The 18,885-nt window shown below is 47.0% G+C and overlaps 2 protein-coding genes across 2 annotated transcripts in view; one reads left to right on the top strand and one right to left on the bottom strand.

Annotated features, from left to right (window-relative positions):
* EHBP1L1 (EH domain binding protein 1 like 1) overlaps positions 1–18,885 on the top strand; it is a 539,613-nt gene that overhangs the window by 315,276 nt on the left and 205,452 nt on the right.
* LOC309566120 (large ribosomal subunit protein eL18) lies at positions 9,864–10,526 on the bottom strand. Its single transcript, XM_082271175.1, has one exon. It carries the CDS (start codon positions 10,483–10,485, stop codon positions 9,919–9,921), a length of 567 nt encoding a protein of 188 aa, XP_082127301.1. The 5' UTR covers positions 10,486–10,526; the 3' UTR covers positions 9,864–9,918.

Here is an 18,885-nt window from a genome sequence, read left to right as displayed (position 1 = left end):
GGCCTCCTCAAATGGTGACAGGACAGTGCATGCATCCTTATTTAAAAGTCACTGGCGTGGCGAAAAAAAATCTAAGCTCCCCTGAGCCTATCCTTGTGCCATACTCACACAGGTGCTCATTGATGGCCCTCTGCTGCGTGTGCAGCCGCTGCAGCATTGCCAATGTTGAGTTCCACCTGGTGGGCATGTCACAAATGAGGCGGTTGGTGGGCAGGTTGAATTCCCGTTGAATGTAAGATAAGCGAGCACTGGCATTGTATGAACACTGGAAATGGCCACAGACTTTTCTGGCGTGCCTCAGGAGCTCAAAGAAGCCTCGGTATCTGGTCAAGAAACGCTGCACCACCAGATTTAGGAAATGTGGCAAGCATGGAATATGTGTCAATTGTCCATGTCGGGGTCGAAGAGAAGGTTGGTGCCATTATCGCATACAACTATCCCTGGCTCAAGCTGTCATGGTGTCAACCATCTCTGAGCCTGCCCCTGCAGAGCTGACAAAATCTATGCCCCAGTGTGACTCCTATCCCCTAGACAGACCAACTGAAGCATAGCATGGCATCTTTTAGCCTGACTGCTTGCGTAGCCCCTTGAACGCTTAGGGAGCACTGCTGCTTCAGAGAACAATTGAGCAGAAGAGGAGGAGGGGGTGGAGTAGCCATATGTGACAGAACCAGCACCAGCTATTGGGAGTCGCGGTGGCAAAAAAAACTGTAACACTGAACCCTGTCCTACATTCTTCCCAGCTGCCAGCAGAGTTACCCAGTGCGCTGTGAAGGAAATGTAACGTCCCTGTACCATGCAGCTCTGTCCAAGGAGGCCAAAACACTACCTTCCACATGGCGGTAGAGAGCCGGAATGGCCTTACGCAAAAAGAGATGTCTTTTTGGTATCTGCCACTGTGGTACAGCACATTCCACAATTTGCGAAAGGGAGCAGTCTACCAGATGAATAGGCAGCAATTGTAGTGCTAGCAATTTGGCCAAGCTAGCATTAAGACACTGAGCATGTGGATGGCTGGGACAGTATTTCTTTCTACAGTTCAGCAACTGGGGTAGTGAAATTTGCCTGCTGCTCAAATCAAGCAGTGGTGTACTGCTAGCAGATTGGGTGCAAGTCTCTGTGGCACTCATTGCTATACCATCATCCCTCTCAATGCAGGTTTTTGAGAAGACATGAGGTATAGTAGGGTTATAGATCCCAGATGAGGAGCAAGGTAAAGTATGGTTGTTTTTATCTCGTGGCTCTTTCAGGTGCTGTTGCCAACGGAATGCATGGCAGGTCGTCATATGTCTTGTCAAGCATGTGGTACCCAAGCGGCTGGTGTTCTGGCCACGCTTGATCCGCTTCAGACAGATGTTGCAAACAGCAACACTGCAGTCTTCTGCACATGTGCTGAAAAAAGCCCACACTAATGAACTTTTGTAAGTCCGTGGGGAGTTTTCAGCACCTTGCGCCTGTGGAGCTCTGTGCTGTGATGCAATAGGTTGGCTACTACTATGGCAGCCCCTGGAGCACATCCTGCCTCATTGGAGTTGTGCGTCCTCCTCCTCTTCCTCTCTCTCACTTTCCTCCTCTATCCTGTCAGGCACCCAAGTACAGTCAGTGACCTCAAAATCCTCTTCCCTCCTCATCACTGGAGCAAACTTGGCTGTATGCTGCAGCTGTGGCAACATGACTGCTAGTTTCTTGTCCGTTTTTGTCACCCCCTCTCTCTAGGCTCACGTTATTCCCTTCACCAACCTGGGAACCAACATCACAGCTTTCAAATTGCTGCGCATCCTCCAGCAGCATGTCACTGACACTATGATCGAATAGTTCTGGTGACTCTGGTGATATGATGGTGGGACGACAGAAGGAGTAGCTGTGGAGAAGGAGCCTGTGGAACGGGCCGCTTTGGCAGCTGCGGTAGAAGGCAAACTAGTATGAGCGTGGGTGTCAAAGGACGAGGAGGATGAGGACGGCTTATTTATCCACTCCACCAACTCTTCTACATGTTGGGGCTGCACCGGAAAAAAAGGACAGCTGTGCCTTGCTTGCTGAGGATTCTCCATGTCTGTGACCACCACATGTCACTGTGGACACAGAGGATGCTTGCCCTCTTTTCATGGCCTATGAGCATCTGCCTCTCCTTGTCAGCCTTTCGGACATGATGTGGATTTTGGGGGGGGGGGGGGGTTTACTGGTTGATCAATATATAATCTATGTATAATGCACTGCTGATATATACTGAACTGACCAATAGATACTGAATGGCCTGATATATACTCAAAAGGCCTATATATCTATATAGATATCAATTGATGGTCTACGACCAATAGATACTGAATGGCCTGATATACAGTATACTCAAGTGGCCTATATATCTATAGAGATATCAATGTATGGTCTATACAGAACCAAACAATAGATACTGAATGGCCTGATATATACTCAAGTGGCCTATATATAAAGAGAGAGCAATATATGGTCTATAATGAAACGACCGATAGATACTGAATGGCCTAATATAAACTCAAGTGGCCTATATATATTAGATATCAATGTAGGGTGTATACTGGGCTGACCGATAGATACTCAATGGCCTAATATAAAATCAATTGTCCTATATATATATATATATATATATATATATATATAGAGAGAGAGAGAAAGAGAGAGAGAGAGCAATGTATGGTCTATACAGAACTGACCAATAGATACTGAATGGCCTGATATATACTCAAGTGGCCTATATATAAAGAGAGAGCAATATATGGTCTATACTGAAACGACCGATAGATACTGAATGGCCTAATATATACTCAAGTGGCCTATATATATTCCCAGATGGTAAAACTGCCCATTCTTCCTGGCAAAAAGCCTCCAGTTCCTTTAAATTATTGGGCTGTCTTGCATGAACTGCGCATTTGAGATCTCCCCAGAGTGGCTCAATGATATTGAGGTCAGGAGACTGAGATGGCCACTCCAGAACCTTTACTTTATTCTGCTGTAGCCAATGACAGGTCGACTTGGCCTTGTGTTTAGGATCATTGTCATGTTGGAATGTCCAAGTACGTCCCATGCGCAGCTTCGGGGCTGATGAATGCAAATTTTCCTCCAGTATTTTTTGATAACATGCTGAATTAATTTTGACATCAGTTCTGACCAAATTTCCTGTGCCTTTGTAGCTCACACATCCCCAAAGCACCAGCGATCCACCTCTGTGTTTCACAGTATGAATGGTGTACCTTTCATCAGGGCCGGCCTTAGGTGTTCAGGCACCCTGTGCAAGCTAATCCTGTGGCACACAGAGCCCCCTTTACATCAGAGACCCCACACACAAAGCCCCCCTTAATTTAGAGCCCCCCTACATCAAAGAGCCCCCCCACACAGCCCCCCCCCCCACAGAGCCCCCACTCACATCAGAGACCCACCTCACATCAGAGACCCCTACACAAAGCCCCCCCTCACATCAGAGACCCCCAACACAAAGCCCCCCTCACATCAGAGACCCCCAAACTAAGCCCCCCTCACATCAGAGACCCCACACACAGAGTCCCCTTTACATTAGAGACCCCCCACACAAAGCCCCCCTTAATTTAGAGCCCCCTACATCAGAGAGCCCCCATACACAGAGCCCCCCTCACATCAGAGACCCCCACACAGAGCCCCCCTCACATCAGAGACCCCCCACACAAAGCCCCCCTCACATCAGAGACCCCACACACAGAGCCCCCATACATCAGAGACCCCCCACACAAAGCCCCCCTTACATCAGAGACCCCCACATCAGAGAACCCCCACACAGAGCCCCCCTCACATCAGAGATCCCCCCACACAAAGCCCCCCTCACATGAGAGACCCCCCACACAAAGCCCCCCTCACATCAGAGACCCACACACAGAGCCCCCTTACATCAGAGACCCCCCACACAAACCCCCCTTACATCAGAGACCCCAACACAAAGCCCCCCTAACATCAGAGACCCCCCCACAAAGAGCCCCCCTCACATCAGAGACCCCCCACACAAAGCCCTCCTAACATCAGAGACCCCCTACACACATACAAAGCCCCCCTCACATCAGAGACCCCCCACACAAAGCCCCCCTGACATCAGAGACCCCACACACAGAGCCCCCTTACACCAGAAACCCCCCACACAAAGCCCCCCTTACATCAGAGACCCCCCACACATCAGAGACCCCCCACACAAAGCCCCCCTAACAGCAGTGACCCCCCTACACAGAGCCCCCTCACATCAGAGACCCCACACACAAAGCCTCCCTAACATCAGAGACCCCTTACACACACACACACAAAGCCCCCCTTACATCAGAGACCCTCCCACACAAAGCCCCCTTACATCAGAGACCCCCCACATCAGAGACCCCCTTACATCAGAGAGCCCCCCTTACATCACAGACTCCCACACAAAGCCCACTTACATCAGAGCCCCCCCACACAGAGCCCCCACATCAGAGAGCCCCCCTTACATCATAGACCCCCCACACAAAGCCCCCTTACATCAGAGCCCCCCCCACATCAGAGAGCCCCCTTACATCACAGACCCCCACACAAAGCCCCCTTACATCAGAGCCCCCCACACACACAGAGCCCACTTACATCAGAGAGCCCCCCTTACATCACAGACCCCCCACACACAGCCCCCTTACATCAGAGCCCCCCCACACAGAGCCCCCTACATCAGAGAGCCCCCCTTACATCACAGACCCCCCACACAAAGCCCCCTTACATCAGAGCCCCCCACACAGAGCCACCCACATCAGAGAGCCCCCCTTACATCACAGAACCCTCACACAAAGCCCCCTTACATCAGAGCCCCCCCCCCACACAGAGCCCCCCACATCAGAGAGCCCCCCTTACATCACAGACCCCCCAAACAAAGCCCCCTTACATCAGAGCCCCCCCCACATCAGAGAGCCCCCCTTACAAAGCCCCCCTCACACAGAGACCCCCCTTACATTTTTTGAAGGAGACCTCACTTCCCTCACACTGTCTGCACTCTGCAGCTTTTTTTTTTTCTTTAAACTTCCCGTCCACACATCCCCGGGGAGTGTGGGCGGGGCGGGAGGAGGAGGAGAAGGGGCAGGGCGAGGAGGAGATGATGATCTCTCCTCTGGCATCCCTGCAGGGAGGAGAGATCTGTCACCGTGGATCGGAGGCTGAGCTGTGTGTGATATACAGCTCGCCTCAGACTGCCTGAGTAGGTGACCGAGGCACAGTCGCACAGCGGGAGGTAAGCGGCGGCCACGGACTGTGTTAACCCTGTCCAGGCCGCGGTCGCCGCTTACCTCCCGCTGTGCGGTCTGAATCGCCTGATCTTCTGCGAGCTGTGATGGCCGCACGGCGCCCTTGTTGCCTATGGCGCCCTGTGCAGCCGCACAGCTCGCACACCCCAAAGGCCGGCCCTGCCTTTCATCATAGGCTTTGTTGACTTCTCTCCAAACGTAGTGTTTATGGTTGTGGCCAAAAAGCTAAATTTTGGTCTCATCACTCCAAATGACTTTGTGCCAGAAGGTTTGAGGCTTGTCTCTGGGCTGATTGGCGTATTGTAAGCGGGATACTTTGTGGCATTTGCGTAGTAATGGCTTTCTTCTGGCGACTCGATTTTGCAGCCCATCTTTCTTCAAGTGCCTCCTTATTGTGCATCTTGAAACAGCCACACCACATTTTCAGAGAGTCCTGTATTTCACCTGAAGATATTTGTGGATTTTTCTTTGTATCCCAAACAATTTTCCTTGCAGTTGTGGCTGAAATTTTAGTTGTTTTACCTGACCGTGGTTTGGTTTCAACCAATCAAACCAATCTATTAACATTCTACGAGGAGGTGAGCTGTGAGCTAGATAGGGGGAGACCAGTGGATGTGGTGTACTTGGATTTCGCTAAGGCGTTTGATACAGTTCCCCACAAGCGCTTAATTTATAAAATAAGGTCTGCAGGTATCGACAGCAGGGTTTGCTCTTGGATACGGAATTGGCTTAAAGGGCGTGTCCAAAGAGTGGTAATAAACAGCGCATACTCAGACTGGTCTGAGGTAGTAAGCGGGGTGCCCCAGGGCTCAGTCCTGGGACCAACCTTGTTCAATTTATTCATAAACAACATTGAGGTCGGGATCAGTAGTTCGATATCAGTTTTTGCAGATGACACAAAATTGGCCAGAGCAATAACTGCACAGCATGAAGCAGATATCCTACAGAATGACCTGGACAAAATAACAGAGTGGGCAACGACATGGCAAATGAGGTTTAACGTGGAGAAGTGTAAGGTTTTGCACTTGGGGACTAAAAACATAAAAGCACAATACACGTTAGGGGAACCCTTGGGGGAATCAAAAATGGAGAAGGATCTGGGAGTCTTGGTTGATGATAGATTAGGCAACAGCATGCAATGTCAAGCGGCAGCTGCCAAAGCCAGCAGAATATTAGCATGCATAAAGAAAGGGATGTATTCCAGAGATAAGACTATAATCCTTCCACTTTATAAAACTCTGGTCCGACCGCATCTGGAGTATTCTGTCCAGTTCTGGTCGCCAGTCCTCAGGAGGGATGTGTTGGAGCTGGAGAGAGTCCAGAGAAGGGCAACTAAACTAATTAGGGGATTGGAGGACCTTGACTATGAAGAGCGTCTACAATCGCTCGATTTATTCTCCCTGGAGAAGAGACGTCTGAGGGGGGACATGATAGCAATTTATAAATATCTTAATGGGGATCCCAGCTTAGAAAAAAAGCTGTTCATTCAAAGGGATTGCATGAGGACTCGAGGGCATACAATGCGATTAGAGGAGAAGCGTTTTAACCTCAGGCAACGTGGGGGGTTCTTTACTGTTAGGGCTACAAGATTGTGGAATTCTCTACCACAAGAGGTGGTTTCTGCGGGTAGTATGGTGGCTTTCAAAAGACTCTTAGACTTACATCTCAAGGATCAGAACATTCAGGGGTATGTGAGATGATTACAGCCACACACACCTACACAGGTTGAACTGGATGGACTATTGTCTTTATTCAACCTCACCTACTATGTAACTATGTAACTATGTAAGAACCCCTCATTTTCCACTTCTTGATTAGAGTTTGAACACTGCTGATTGGCATTCTCAAATCCATGGATATCTTTTTATTTCCCTTTCCTGTTTTATACAGTTTGATTACCTTTTCCTGCAGATCCTTTGACAATTCTTTTGCTTTCCCCATAACTCAGTCCAAAAACTCATTGATCTTTTATACACACACACACTAATTACAAGCAAACAGATCACAGGTGAGGATGGTTACCTTTAAAAAACCATTCAAACCCCTTTGTGTCAACTTGTGTGCATGTTATCAGGCCAAAATCATCAGGGCATGTAAACTTTTGATCAAGGTCATTTGGGTAGTTTCTGTTGTCAATATGATTTAAAAAGAGTAAACGCAGTTGATTGATAATAAATGGCTTCAGCCAAACACTAACCATGAGTGAAAGAAAAGTTTTTTCTGTTATCATTCATATTCTTGGAAAAATGGCCAAGAAATCATAAATTCTCCCAGGGTATGTAAATTTATGAGCACAACTTTAAATATAGAGAGAGATCAATGTATGCTCTATTCTGAACTGACCATTAGATACTCTATGGCCTAATATCTCATCAATTGTCCTATATACAGTATATAGAGAGATCAATGAATGCTCTATACTGAACTGACTGATACTCAATGGCCTAATATATAATCAAGTGTCCTATATATATATATATATATATATATATATATATATATATATATAGAGAGAGAGAGAGAGATATCAATGTACGCTTTATACTGAACTGACTGATAGATACTCAATGGACTAATAGATAATCAATTGATCAACTGCAAATCACTTTTCTCTCCCTGCCTCAATCACGATCCTCTCCCTGCCTAACTCACTGCTAGCAATGTCTCTAATTAGACTACACTGCACTGTCTGATAAACTGCAAATCACTCTCCTCTCCCTGCCTCAATCACGTTCCTCTCCCTGCCTCAACCACTTTCTACCTCGCCCTCACAGTCACACTACACGCTGTGTGAGCAGCCTTTATATAGTTTGGGGCGTGTACTTAGCCCCTGAGCCATGATTGGCTAAAGGCAGCCTGCCTTTGTCCAATCATGGCAGAGATGATTTGATTGGCCAAAGCATGGAGGTCAGGGTGCATGCTTTGGCCAATCACATAATGCACTGCGCACGCGCGCAGTGCATTATGGATGCAGGCGCTCAAATGTCCCACGAAGAAACACATTTGTTCGTCATTCGACAAACGAGCGAACAGCCAATGTTTGAGTCAAACTTACATTTGACTCAAACTCGAAGCTCATCCCTAGTTAAGAGGCTTAATTCACCTAATAAAAAAACGAAGGTCCTTTGTAGCCTTTTCGGCAGATATGGTTTGCCTTCAGGAAATGCACCTCTGTTTCCACAACCCCATAATATTTTAGCCTCTTGTATACTCAGACATATTTTTCCTGTGGCTAAACAAAACACTGGGATTTAATGATTGGCTTTCCCCTATGTATATGGCAGTCTAAAATCAGGGACCCAGAAGGACAATACCTAATCCTAGTTGGCTCCTTACATGACGCATATGTTACGAGGTCACATTTGCTTTTTAATACACCCCTAACACCACTCAAACCAACTTTCTCATCCACCTCTTTCAGACAGTCAATTCACATAAAATGGGCCCCCTAAAACCTTTGGGGAATCCAGCTAGGTCATCCAACCCTACCGAGACAGATCATCATATAACCAAGATCCCTGCACTTCCACCACCACGTTTAAATTTCTACTTCACCATTCCTTTGTTGACATTTGGAGAATGTCCAACTCAACTTGTTGGAAATATCTCTTCTATTAATTCCTCTACAAGAATCGATCTTATTCCAAAACAATCAGCGTCCACACCTTTTTTGCTTAATTCTATTATTAAGCCAGTTCCATGGTCAGACCATGATCCTAACTTCCATATCGTTCTGTATTCCCAAAAACACTGACACTTACTTATGTGGACCATGAATGACTCCCTTCTCTCTAATGCATATTTCCGCCTTGACATACAAATAGCACTCAGAGAGTACATGACATTTAATACCTTCCCAAAGGTGTCTACCACCACTTTTTGTGAAGTGCACAAACCTGTCATTCAAGGCACTTGTATACAGATTGCCTCACAAATTATTAAAGAGAAGTGTCAATATCAACAGGCGTTAGAAAACGATTTTGGGGTTCTTAAGTCCAACTTCTAAGCCCACCGCAATCTAACTAATACAGTAAACCCCCCTCCATTGCGGGGGTTACGTTCCGGACCCAGCCGCGAAAAGTGAAATTCCGCGAAATAGAAAAACCCTATTAAAATGCATTGTAGGCATGATTTTTTTAATGTCACTGTACGTGTAGAAGCATTTTAAGGTCTTTAAACACACTTTTAAAACAATAGAAACTCATTTAAACACATAAAAGATACTAAGAGACACAGCAAGAGCTATGGAAAACACAAAAATATTTCATTTTTAATGATTTATATAGTAAAATAACATTACAAAAAAAACCGCGAATTACCGGGACCGCAAAAACTGAACCGCGATGTAGCGGGGGATTACTGTAGACTATTTCTAGACATAGCCTATACTGAACTATATCTTCTAGTGATGGAATCTGCTGAAAAACTAATTTGCAGATCTAAACATAAACAGTACAGTATGTTAAAGCCAACAACCTGGACACACACCTATCTTTTAAACTTCATAAACTAGACCATGACTACAAGCCCGCAAGAGTTTTCTTCCCCCTTGCCAAGACAGAAGGCCTTCTCAATGATATAACAATATTTACATAAAAGACCCATAAATAGGCCTTCTTTTTTTTTTCAAGATTTAGCATCTTTAATGAGTACAAAGCACAGACGGTGTTTAGTTCTTGTATCCTCTGCTTGGTCTGCGTCCTCTAGCGCGCTCAAACTTTCTACCCTTAGAACGAACGTAGGGCTTGGTGTGACTGTGTGGAGTACCAGGTGCCTTTCCAAAGTGTCTGTACACCTCACGTCCCTTGCGAGGGCCTGAAAGCAGAACAGTGTTCTGGCCTTTGGGGGCAGCGAGAGCCAACTGGTCAAATGTCAAAATTTGTCCACCAGTTTTAAGAATTCTTCTGCGTGCTCCAGAAGACACTTTAAGTGCACACACCTTGAGTTTGGGGATATCTTGAATCCTGACATCATCTGTGATGCATCCAACCACCACAGCAGTTTTACTTTCACGTCCAGGAAGCTTCATCTTGCGAATCAAACGGGACAGAGAGAGGGGTGGCCTGTTTGTGCGGCTCATGAACAGACGTCTCAAAACCACTTTGTTGAAAGTGGCATTTGTACGACGGGCCAGGAAACGGTATAACTTAACCAGAAGTCTCAGGTAGATATCCTGACTTTTGGGCTCTTTTCGCCGCACCTTGCGGTCTTTGTTGTGACGGATATCTACTCCCATGATGGCGGCTGTGGCAGCAGCGGCTTCTCGGGGAGGAAAAAAAAAAAAAAAAGGATAAATAGGCCTTCTTGAACAACCCATCACAATTAATGAGGTTTTGCAGGCCATAAAGATCTTGAAACTTCACAAACGATCAGGCTCTGATGGCCATCTGCTTCCTATTAAAAAAATTTGTGGACCACTTTGTCCAACTTTTACCAATTCCTTTAACTGCTTTCGAGACAAGAGCTCTTTATGCAGGAAACCTAATAGCTATTTTTTCTATGATTCCCAAAGCCTAACACGGATGACTCCACCTGATCCATCTATAGACCCATTTCTTTACTCAACTGTGATATTAAACTTGTTAAAATTCTCACAATGGGGGCGTGGCTGGCAAGTGATGTGAGCGGACGTGTCCTGCAGTAGCTCCGCCAGAATCCTGTGAAATCTCCTGTATATCTCAGCTCTCCTGTACCCAACTTACCTGCAACCCTCAGGCCACTTTGCAGACAACTTATACTTACCTTCTGTGGGGCTATTTCCATCCGGGCTGATGTCCAGATGCGGCACGACTTCCCGGCCGGCGACGGACTATGGAGGCCAAGATGGCGGCGCGGCGGCCCGCTCGGTGAAGGAAAGGCAGAAGGAGGCCGTGCAGCGTTTATTTGCCAAACCACAAGGTAGAGACCCTGCTCCCCCTCTCTGCCCAGTATATGCTGGAGATGTGGACATGGCCATGGGGGACACGGAGGATGGGGAGGCCCCTTCGGTACTGGGAGCTGGGTCTCAGGCCTACCCTAATGTGGGCGCGGTGCCGCCGGTGAGGCCTACCTCACCTTCCCCAGAATTAGATTCTGAACCCAGAGATATCCTCTCTGCGGTAACCACAGGCAACACTAATATCGCCAGATTAGCAGGGGAGGTGCAAGGCATGAAGCTGGAACTGTCCCTGGTCCGCCAGGACATGCAGAAGCTGCGGGACCGCACTACTGCGTTGGAGGGCCGTGTTAGTACCATAGAGGATGAATGGCAGCCATTACAGCAGGATGTTCAATTTCTTCATACTATTACCACTGCTAATGCAGCTAGACTGGAAGATATGGAGAACCGCCTGCGACGGAATAATGTGCGGGCAGTGGGGGTCCCTGAGAAAGCTGAGGGGAAGCACCCTGTGGCCTTTATTGAAGCATGGCTTATGAATACTTTTGGAAAAGATGCCTTCTCCCCCATGTTTGCGGTGGAGCGAGCGCACAGAGTTCCCGCCAGGCCCCCTCCACCGGGAGCCCCCCTAGACCATTTCTCTTCAAGTTACTCAATTATAAAGATTGTGATGTCATCCTAAGTAAAGCCAGGACCACTGCTGATCTCTCTGTGAACAACACCAGAGTCTCTCTGTACCCTGACTTTTCCGCTGAAGTGAAACGCAGGAGAGCAAAGTTTTTGGATATAAAGAAGAGACTGCGCACGTTGAATGTGCCTTATTTTATGCTTTACCCTGCCAAATTGAAGGTTATTGCTAATGGCTCCACTCATTTCTTTGATAACACTCAGGCGGCTATGCACTGGCTGGATAGGGAGGAACGCAATCTCGCCCAACAGGTACCCCCTTGAGTCAAGGGTTGCACTTATACTTTATTGGCTATGATTCTCTGTCTACTGTGAGGAGCGAGGAAGGACCGTTCTCAAGTCTCTGTTCTTCCATTTGAGTTCTACCCCCTAGGGGGTCCTGCATTTGGGATTGCCGCTCGGCTGAGCGAGACTGTCGTGTTTTCCCCCAAAGTTACCTGCATGCTATTCCTTTGCATATTGTGCTCCTCTCCTGTTGTCCTGCGAGGACACATTGGCTCCGTGGACTGGAGTGTCCCATTCTACTGGGCTCTGTTGGCCCTGTTAACTCTGTTTTTTCTACTTGTTTTCTTTCTTTTTTTTCGTGCTTTTCTACAGTTGATACCCTTCCTGCCTAAGACACTTGCAGCTCTGGATAGCTGGCTTGGACTGCAGCACCCTCCGCTCCCGTCTTTGGTCTATATGAATGTGCTCCTGTGGACAGTGCCAGTGAGGACTTTGTCTGGCTCTGGGGAGTGGTATGTCGGGTGGTCTGGGAGGTATTTGATGCTGGGTTTATATTTCAACTTTGATACTTTATGGCGCTCTCACATTCTAATGCTCTGATTATGTCATGGAATGTCCGGTGTCTAGCTGATGGGGTTAAACGTAAAGCGATATTTAATTGTATTAAGAAGCTTAAACCTGCTATTGTCTGTCTGCAAGAGACCCACCTGGTGGGTGCAACCACGCAGCTGTTACGCTCTTGAGCCTATCCTGTGCAATACCACTATGTCCACTCTTCCTACTCTAGGGGAGTGAGCATATTGGTGTCTAGAGAGGTGACTTTTGTGTGCCTCCACAGGTGGGTGGATGACCTAAGGAGATACGTTTTTCTCTTGCGCAAACTTAATGATTTTCTCTGTATTCTAGCCGCTGTTTATGTCCCTCCACCCTTCTCCCATGAGGTTTTCCGCCTGCTGGCGCAGTTTTTGGCGCCTCATTCTGACACTCCCGTGCTGGCCTTGGGTGACTATAACAACTATTTAGACCAAGCTCTTGATAAATTTAATCCTTCCCATCAATCCCGCCCCACGGCATTTGCTAAGTTTTTGCTGGAGATGGGCCTCAGAGATGTTTGGAGGGACAGACATGCGACCACTAAGTGTTACTCATGTTACTCGGCCACTCATGGCGGTTTGTCGAGTATCGATCTGGCCTCAGGGAATGACTATGAAACCCCGGGTGTTTGATTCGGCATACGAACCCCGTCTGGTGTCCGACGACTCACCGTTGTGGGTTAGGATATCGGTGTCAGGGTCGGGGGCACGTTGGCTGTGGCGGGTGAATCCGTTTTGGCTGACGTTGTTCCCCCGAGCCTGACCCGATCGCCCTGGCTCTTGTGGAGTTCATTGCTTTCAACCGTGATTCTGCCTCCCCTGCTGTGGTATGGGACGCCCTGAAAGCCTTTTTGCGTGGTCAAATAATTAGAGGGATTACTGCGGTTAAACGCAGCTCTGCAGAATGGGAGGATACAGTACGAGGGGAGATGAAACGCAGGGAAGAGGCTGTGATAGCTTCACCTTCTCCCTCCACGCAAAAAGCTTGGTTAGAGGCTCAGGCCCTATATAATTCCGTGGTACTTTCAGCAGCTGAGAAAAAAAGGTATTTCCTGCAGCAAACATACTTTGAGGAAGGTGAAAACATGGGACATATGTTAGCCATGGTGGCCAGATCGCAACAGGACCCTGGCTCGGTGGTGGAGATTACCACTCCTTCAAGGGGTGTGGTCTCTTCCACGTCGCAGGTACTTGAGGTCTTTAGGCATTTCTATGCCGATTTATACCAGTTCCGGTGTGGGGGTGCGGGGACGGCCATGTCCTCCTTTTTGGATGAGTGTTCCTTACCTCAGCTTAGTGCTCAGGATAGGATGTCCCTTTTTGCCCCCGTTACCATGGACGAACTTACAGATGCGTTAGGACAGGCACCCACCGAAAAAGCCCCGGGGGCGGATGGCCTGCCGGTGGAAGTGTATTCTAAATATGGGAAGGTACTTTTGCCGGTCCTCCTCTCCACTATGCGGGATATTATGCGTACTGGCGTATTGCCGGATTCCATGAGCGAAGCCATTATTATAGTCCTGCCCAAGCTGGGGAAAGATCCTAGGTTTCCTGACTCATACCGGCCAATCTCCCTGTTGACCACTGACATTAAACTCCTCGCCCGTATCCTTGCCAACCGACTGTCGAAGGTCATTACTACTATTATTCACCCTGACCAATCCGGATTTATTCCGGGAAGGTCCACGGCAATTAACATACGGCGACTTTTTCTTAATTTGCAACTCCCAGTGGACAATGCGGGCAATAGAGCAATTCTTTCACTAGATGCGGCCAAGGCATTTGATAGTGTCGAGTGGCCGTATCTGTGGGAGGTTCTGTCACGTTTTGGTTTGGGGGGTGACTTCATTGGATGGGTGAAGGCTTTGTATTCGGCGCTACGTGCTCGGGTCAGGATGAATGGGGAACTTTCTTCCCCATTCCCCTTATATAGGGGCACCAGACAGGGGTGTTCTTTATCCCCCCTGCTGTTTGCCCTGGCGATAGAACCACTGGCAGCCCTCATTAGGAGTAACCCGGCTGTGTTGGGATTCCGTAGGGGGGCGCTTATGGTACTTATTGCAAAATTCGGTTCGTTCTCCGGTTTCTCTATTAACTGGGACAAGTCTATATTGATGCCCCTGGACCCTATACCTAATCCCTCCTTACCGGCCCTGGGTCGCCTACAGGTGGCAGATACTTTCTAATATTTAGGGGTCGTGGTCTCCCCGGACCCGACACAGTACTTGCGTTTTAACCTGCTCCCTCTTTTGGACAAGCAACGAACTAAAGGTAAATGCTGGTGAAAGCTTCCGCTGTCAGTTGTTGGCAGAGTAAATCTAATAAAAATGATTTGGGCCCCGCAGTTGCTATATATTTTCTATAACTCTCCTGTATGGATCCCAGTATCCTGGTTTAAGAGGGTAGAATCCCAATTTCGCGACCTTGTCTGGAGGAGGCAGCATTAAATTATCTACTCTCCAATTTCCTAAGGACAAAGGTGGTCTGGCAGTCCCCCATCCCAGGATGTATTTCATAGCTGCTCAGTTGCAACATTTAGCGGGGTCGGGGGACCAGCACTCGATAGACCCACAGGTACTGCTGCTAGCTAACTCTAAGCATCCCCTCTCGGCGGCTTCCCTCTTGGAGATGGACCTTCCCTCACTGCCGAGCCGTGCTCCCATGGCCATCTTATTGCGTCGCCTGTGGAGGGAGTTGCGTACGTTGACGGATTCGGACGGATTCTTTGATTTTACACCATTGTGGGAGAATCCGGCCTTCCTGGAAGTGTCTGAATGCCGAGATAGCTTGCACTGCTTAAGTGCCATACAATGTAAGTGCGATTTCAGCAAATGTAATAAATGGCCCCTTATTGAGACAGAGAGCACTAGATCTCCTTTTTTATTTCTTCACCGATGCCATATACAACTTGAATTGTTTGGAGGCGGTGGCAGGAGGGCTTACCAGGCGACTGTGATTTTGACCCTATGTGCATTTAGACTCTTATGAGTCTTCCCTTGAGGTGAGCTGCTAATCTTACCATTGTCACGTGGATCACTTGCAGTGAAGCATGCAGCACTTTAATCACAGATGAAGATTCATTTATTTATTATTGTGTCACTTTAGTTGCACTGTGCATTGGGACTTATTTATCACAGTAATATTGTGTCACTCTACTTGCACTGTGTTATTGGGACTTTCAATATCACCGATTTTTTTGATTCAACATTTATTAATGTTTATCACATTATCTGAGTTTATGGTCACATTATTTATCATTTTTCACTAAGCGATTAATTTTGATGTATATCCACTTAGCGCAGCAATATTATTTATTTATTTGATTTATTGGCTATATCTGTGCTACATAATTGAATGCTGGGGTTTGACCCAAACTTTTTTTTAATGGATCTCTTCTCTTCAAACAGTGTGCATATCTGAAATATTCTGGATACAAAATCTACTACTTCCCAATAACAAGAGGTACTAGAAAGGGTTGTCTCCTCCTACCACTACTATTTGATTTGGCAATTGAGCACACCTAATGTGGTCAAACATCAAAGGCATCAAAATAGCAAGACACCTTCATAAACTTACTTGTCCAAACAGCATTTTTTGTGAAAATAAATTCGGTATGTTTTATAAAAAAATCATTTTTGTCTTTAAATGTGATGCCTAAAAAATCCTGTCCATTATATTTCTTTCTTTTTTTTTTTTTTTTTTACGTCTTTCATGTACACTTTAGTGCACATATCCTGCATAGCTACACACCTGAGGACAAAAGAAGCATCAGGTGAAATCTCATCAATACCTTGAGTTGTGTTGATGTAAATTCTCACCAAGCCCCCTTTCCTGTTCCCTGCTGTGTCACCATGGTCAAAAAAAGATGTACAGTATCTCACAAAAGTGAGTACACCCCTCACATTTTTGTAAATATTTTATTATATCTTTTCATGTGACAACACTGAAGAGATTTTTGCTACAATGTAAAGTAGTGAGTGTACAGCTTGAAAAACAGTGTAAATTTGCTGTCCCCTCAAAATAACTCAACACACAGCCATTCATGTCTAAACCGCTGGCAACAAAAGTGAGTACAGCCCTAAGTGAAAATGTCCAGATTGGGCTCAATGTGTCAATATTTTGTGTTGCCATCATTATTTTCCAGCACTGCCTTAACCCTCTTGGGCATGGAGTTCACCAGAACTTCACAGGTTGCCACTGGAGTCCTCTTTCACTCCTCCATGACGACATCACAGAGCTGGTGGATGTTAGAGATCTTGTGCTCCTCCACCTTTCGTTTGACGATGTCCCACAGATGCCCAATAGGGTTTAGAACTGGAGACATGCTTGGCCAGTCACCTTTACCCTCAACTTCTTTAGCAAGGCAGTGGTTGTCTTGGAGGTGTGTTTGGGGTCATTATCATGTGAGAGGATCATGCTCTTCTTTAATATGTCACAGTACATGTTGGCATTCATGGCTCCCTCAATGAACGGTAGCTCCCCAGTGCTGGCAGCACTCATGCAGCCCCAGACCATGACACTCCCACCACCATGCTTGACTGTAGGCAAGACACACTTGTCTTTGTACTCCTCACCTGGTTGCCGCCACACATGCTTGACACCATCTGAACCAAATAAGTTTATCTTGGTCTCATCAGACCACAGGACATGGTTCTAGTAATCCATATCCTTAGTCTGCTTGTCTTCAGCAAACTGTTTTCAGGCTTTCTTGTGCATTATCTTTAGAAGAGGCTTCCTTCTGGGATGACAGCCATGAAGACCACTTTGATGCAGTGTGCGGCGTATGGTCTAAGTACTGACAGGCTGACCCCCCACCCCTTCAACCTCTACAGCAATGCTGGCAGCACTCATACGTCTATTTCCCAAGGACAACCTCTGGATATGACGCTGAGCACATGCACTCAACTCCTTTGGTGGACCATGGCGAGGCCTGTTCTGAGTGCAACCTGTCCTGTTAAACCGCTGTATGGTCATGGCCACCGTGCTGCAGCTCAGTTTCAGGGTCTTGCCAATCTTCTTATAGCCTAGGCCATCTTTATCAAGAGCAACAATTCTTTTGTTCAGACCCTCAGAGAGTTCTTTGCCATGAGGTGCCATGTTGAACTTCCAGTGGCCAGTATGAGAGAGTGATAGCGATGACACCAAATTTAACACACCTGCTCCCCATTCACACCTGAGACCTTGTACTACTAACGACTCACACGACACTGGGGAGGGAAAATGTGACTTTTTCCCCTGAAAAAAACATCAACCCAGGCTTATATACCACAGGCGTGTTTATAAAGTAATTGAGGTGAGCAGTTTGCACACTTACAAGTGTGTTCACTGAAGAGCACCCCCGTTCACTGCCCCAAAGGTGGAGGAAGCTAATAGATTGAAAAAGGACTTTATAACGATACAAGAAAATACTGGGAATACATCGCCAATAATTGGACACTATAACACTTAAAATTTTATTTATTTATATATTAATTTTTGAATATTATGCGCCTTTGAGTTTTCACTATTAATACACCAAATTGATTGGTTGCCCAATATTTGTGATTGCACTTTGTATGAACAACGGATTATTTGCACATTTATTACTCACCATTTATTTTGCACTAGCAGCACTTTACTCCAATTGTTTTCAGTGTATTTAAATTAATTAATTACTCCTTGAGCACCGAGCATATGTTTAAGCACTTGATTTGCGCTTTAATAACAATGATGAGTATTGATTATGCCCGGAAAACGATATTGCTACTCTGGAAATCGGCTGATCCTCTGTTGCTGTCTAGGTGGCGGACCCTGGTTGACTCAGTCTTACCGCTCTATAAACTCACTTACATGAGCAGGGGTTGCCCTCAGAAATTCGACAAGGTGTGGGGGTTGTGGGTGAACAGGGGTGGGCTGGGATAGACCCGTCCCCTCCTCCGTTTGTTTCTCCGTCCACTCTCTCTTGACCTCCTTCCTTTTCCCTTGCTACGTTCAGCCCCCCCTGGGGACCCTTTTCTCTTCCCCCCCCCCTCCTCTCCTCCTCTCTGTCTCTTCCCCTTCCTCCAATCTCTCTCCCCCCCCTTTTTTTTTTCCCCCTTCTGGTAGTCCCTTGTCTGGGTGGTGCCCTCCTTCCCTTGGTGTCCCTATAACTGGGGTTGATAACAGCTGTTGACTTTTGTGGGGTGGATGGCCCTGGCCGGGGAGGTATGGCTGCTTGGGTGGGAGGGATTGGGTCCTCTGAGCTGTATTGTGCCTCTGTTGCCTGTCCGGGAGA

This window comes from Pelophylax lessonae (assembly GCF_965119305.1).
Source record: "Pelophylax lessonae genome assembly, chromosome: 10".
Taxonomy (NCBI): domain Eukaryota; kingdom Metazoa; phylum Chordata; class Amphibia; order Anura; family Ranidae; genus Pelophylax; species Pelophylax lessonae.
The sequence above is the reverse complement of the archived record's forward strand: the minus strand, read 5'-3'. Positions and strand labels throughout refer to the sequence as shown.